The 3630-nt window shown below is 28.9% G+C and overlaps 1 protein-coding gene across 1 annotated transcript; it reads right to left on the reverse strand.

Annotated features, from left to right (window-relative positions):
• Positions 1–395: 395 nt before the first annotated feature.
• Positions 396–3601, reverse strand: LOC107439314 (probable malonyl-CoA-acyl carrier protein transacylase, mitochondrial; the record flags this gene model as incomplete). Its single annotated transcript, XM_043057717.2, is given in 3 exon segments — positions 396–483; positions 1439–1651; positions 3147–3601. Coding segments are annotated over 3 exon segments (577 nt in total), but the record flags the coding sequence as incomplete, so codon positions are not given.
• Between the last annotated feature and the right edge of the window lie 29 nt (positions 3602–3630).

Consider the following 3630-nt stretch of genomic DNA (forward strand, 5'->3'; position numbering starts at 1 on the left):
GGCCCCACAAATTCACGATCCGCCCATGGCCATGGAGTGATGGAGGTTAAGGCTACTCAATTTTATGACCAACAGCATGATTGTGACAATATGCTTAGCACTACGCACAGGCCGTATTTACTTCGAGCTGCCACTGGGGATCGAACCCCAGTTCTTCACAATGACAGTTCAGTGCCTTAGCCACTGAGCCATCTCGGCTTAGAATGCATATAAGATATGCATTAATTATTTCCTTCAGAAGTGATTCAAAATTGCAAAGAATGGATCTAAGTCTGAACATTCTAATGGACAATAAAACAAGGGTATAGACTATTTAAGGATTTTTGTTTTCCTAAAAAATATAACACTTAAACTATATAAATTATCAGAATTAAAATTAAAAAAATAAATCGTACCATGTTCAAATTCAAGAGCTCCTGAAAATACCAAAGCACTATATTCACCAACACTAAAACCAGCTGTAGCAGCACAATTTTCTATTGCCTTGAAAGAAAAAACAATCATATTTAAAAGTGAAATATATTTTTTTTATGTAAAAAACATTAAAACCATTTTAAAAATAACTCATAGTCATAAAAACTAATAAAGATGCAGTTTCTTCTTATCTTTGTATGATAGATTCTAAAATTTTAGTTTTAACATGACAAAGAAAGCAAAAAAAAAAAAAAATTTTATCATATGCCAAACATAGGAATGACCAACATCAGCCTATGAAAGAGAGCTCAATACAGTTCAGAAACACACATATATATAATCGCCAAGCCTAGAACAAGAATCTAAATAGTCAACTCACATTTTGTAAGCATTACATAAAAAAAGGAAAGTTTGAAAATCTAAACCATATTTGTGCAGGTATTTTGTAGTTATGGCAGTTTTCAACTTAAAATTAGAGATGCCATTTTTCTTAAGAAGTTCTTCACTGCATCTTCAAGTTTACAACCAACTATTATTGTCATACATAATTTACTTGATTTTCTGCAATGGTGTAAAAATTTCCAACTCGTCCTGCCTTGTAACTTAACAGGAATGATGTTCATGTTGCGCTTTTGTAAATCATAAAAAGTCCTAACTCTTGGAACCCCCGGATCTCTTCTACAGAACTACAGGATTATTTTTGGGAGCTGCTGATCTAGCTCTTTGAAATATTTTTTGTTTTCAAAATAAGAAATAGCTTGTGGAAAAAAATTGCTTAGAAAAAAGGTATTTTGTAAAAAAAAAGTAATAAATATCCAGAATTTTATGAGATCAAGTATATCAGCTTAAAAAACATGAAAAAATAAAGAACATATAAAAATAAATTGTAACACAAGTAAAGAATGAAATCAAATCAAAATATTAAATTATTGTTCAGAAATATAATAAAGTAAAAAATTAAGAAAAAACGTTTAGAATGTTATATACTTAGTATACTAATGACATATTTCTGAAGAGATATTACCTTGGGAGATTCTGCCCTTAGTTTTTCAACAGCAGCTAATGATGTAACTACAACAGCTACTTGTGAATGTACAGTCATGTTCAGCATGTCTTGGGGTCCATTTATGCAAAGGTCCAATAAATTATATCTTAATATTTCACTAGCACACTCAAACATATCTTTAACATTAGGATATGACAAAAGAGATTTTCCCATACCAACAAATTGAGAACCCTAAAAGTAAATTAAACTATTTCAGTTTTTTTAAGTAGTAAAAACTGTAAAAAAAAAAAATTTAAACAAAGAAAGGCAAGATTAAAATCATTTCGAAACCAGCATGTGAATAAAATGTTTAGCTTTTTTTAAAGCAAACAAATACTAAAAAAATTTCCAATTATACATAATGTATAATTATTTTCCTTTAAAGAAGTATTAGGTTTTTAAGAAAATAATTTCAGTATGCACCAGTACATGACATTATGTTCATTTTGTTACTGTTTTATCAATGTTAATTAAAATAAATTTTTATTTTTAGATTTGGTAGTCCGCACTTTTAGGTTACAATCGAAACAAATTTGGTACAACAGCTGTACAAACAAAGTTTTTATATTAAAAAATATATGGTATATATATATGAGTAACCTTAATACGGTGGTTAAGCAACTGAGATGTATTATGAAAGACTGAGGTTAAAACCCCTGGGGATGGAACCTTGAATCCCGTCAATTTCAGATCGATAAGTATCAACTAATCGGGAAATATGAAGAAGTTACTGGGTAATGCAAATTCTTACCAACCCAATAACACTTTTGCAAAGTCCTAAAACAAATTTTAACAAAAGATACAACATGCAATAATATTAGAAATCTCACACTTCAGTATTTAACAATTATAGGAACCACATATTGAGTCAACAGCTTTTCTAAATTCTTGACAACTCAAACATTGATACCTATAACAATTTTAATACTGCAGGGAATGGTTAAAAAAATATTGATAATTTGCCATGTATTGCAATATTTCTCCAATTAAACTAATTTATATTATTTTTACATAGGTTAATATTTCCCTTTGACCAACGCTCACAATATCACATTCAATAATTATTGTTAAGTATAATATTTAAGATATTATCTTTCTGACATGTTATCAATAATAATTCCAGTATAATCATACATAATATGTATCGTTATATAAATATTGCGATATTGTCGTATTTGATACACTTTTGTGTATGATAGATAGCCAAAATCAAAAACTAGTGTAAATCTGAATCAGACGTTGTACATGATAGAAAACATGATTTTATGATCACAATAAAGGATAAGTACCCACACTTTTTATAAATGAAATTTTTTTATCATATAATAGCATATACAAAGTAAAATTAGTAACAAAGCAAAATAGTAAAGTAAGCAAAATAAAAAAGTGAAATAGTTTGTGTGCACACAAATTAATACAAAGTCTTGCGGCAGATCCATATCATCCTCAGAGATTTATCCAACACCAATAGCCAAGTGCGCAGCTGTAGTTCGACGTAGATAAAGTAACTAATACTTCTTGCAGCAAAATAAAAATAAATTAAATATTGTACAAATATAAAATACAAATTGATCATTTGATAAGAAATAGAACAATACAAAATAGCAACAGATATAAATTTGTAAACAGTTTTTACTTCAATGAAGTTAAATACCTATTCTTAAACAAAAATTTAAAATAAGCAAACCTGCCCAGGAAATAGTAACACAGATGTCTCACGCGGATTGACATTCAAACGGATAGAATGATCTGATTGATTATTTCTTCTCACGGAATACTCTGGTGTTATCCAAGGATCCAACACATTATTTTCAATATATGAAATTGAATTATTCAAAAGAGATTTCAAATTTGGCTTCTTTGGCAGTGTCTGTGAATCCCTTAAACTAACACTTAAAAATATACTTCGATTATTCATGAAATTTGATTTTCTTAGTAATCTGAAAAACTTAAACTTGGACATTTTGAAAGTTTGCTCATTAACAATTTTATAAAAATATATGAGAAATTGGTAATACACTTCACCGATTTGTTTACAAACAAACAAATATTTAGGTGGTCACAGTTACATGTAACTAATTCCATATCAAAAAAACTTTAAAATCTAGATTAGCAGCCACTGGTGTTAACTAAGTGGATAAATTTTATCGCACTGTCTTGGCTGACCGCCC

Source organism: Parasteatoda tepidariorum, unplaced genomic scaffold, assembly GCF_043381705.1.
Source record: "Parasteatoda tepidariorum isolate YZ-2023 unplaced genomic scaffold, CAS_Ptep_4.0 HiC_scaffold_6906, whole genome shotgun sequence".
NCBI lineage: Eukaryota > Metazoa > Arthropoda > Arachnida > Araneae > Theridiidae > Parasteatoda > Parasteatoda tepidariorum.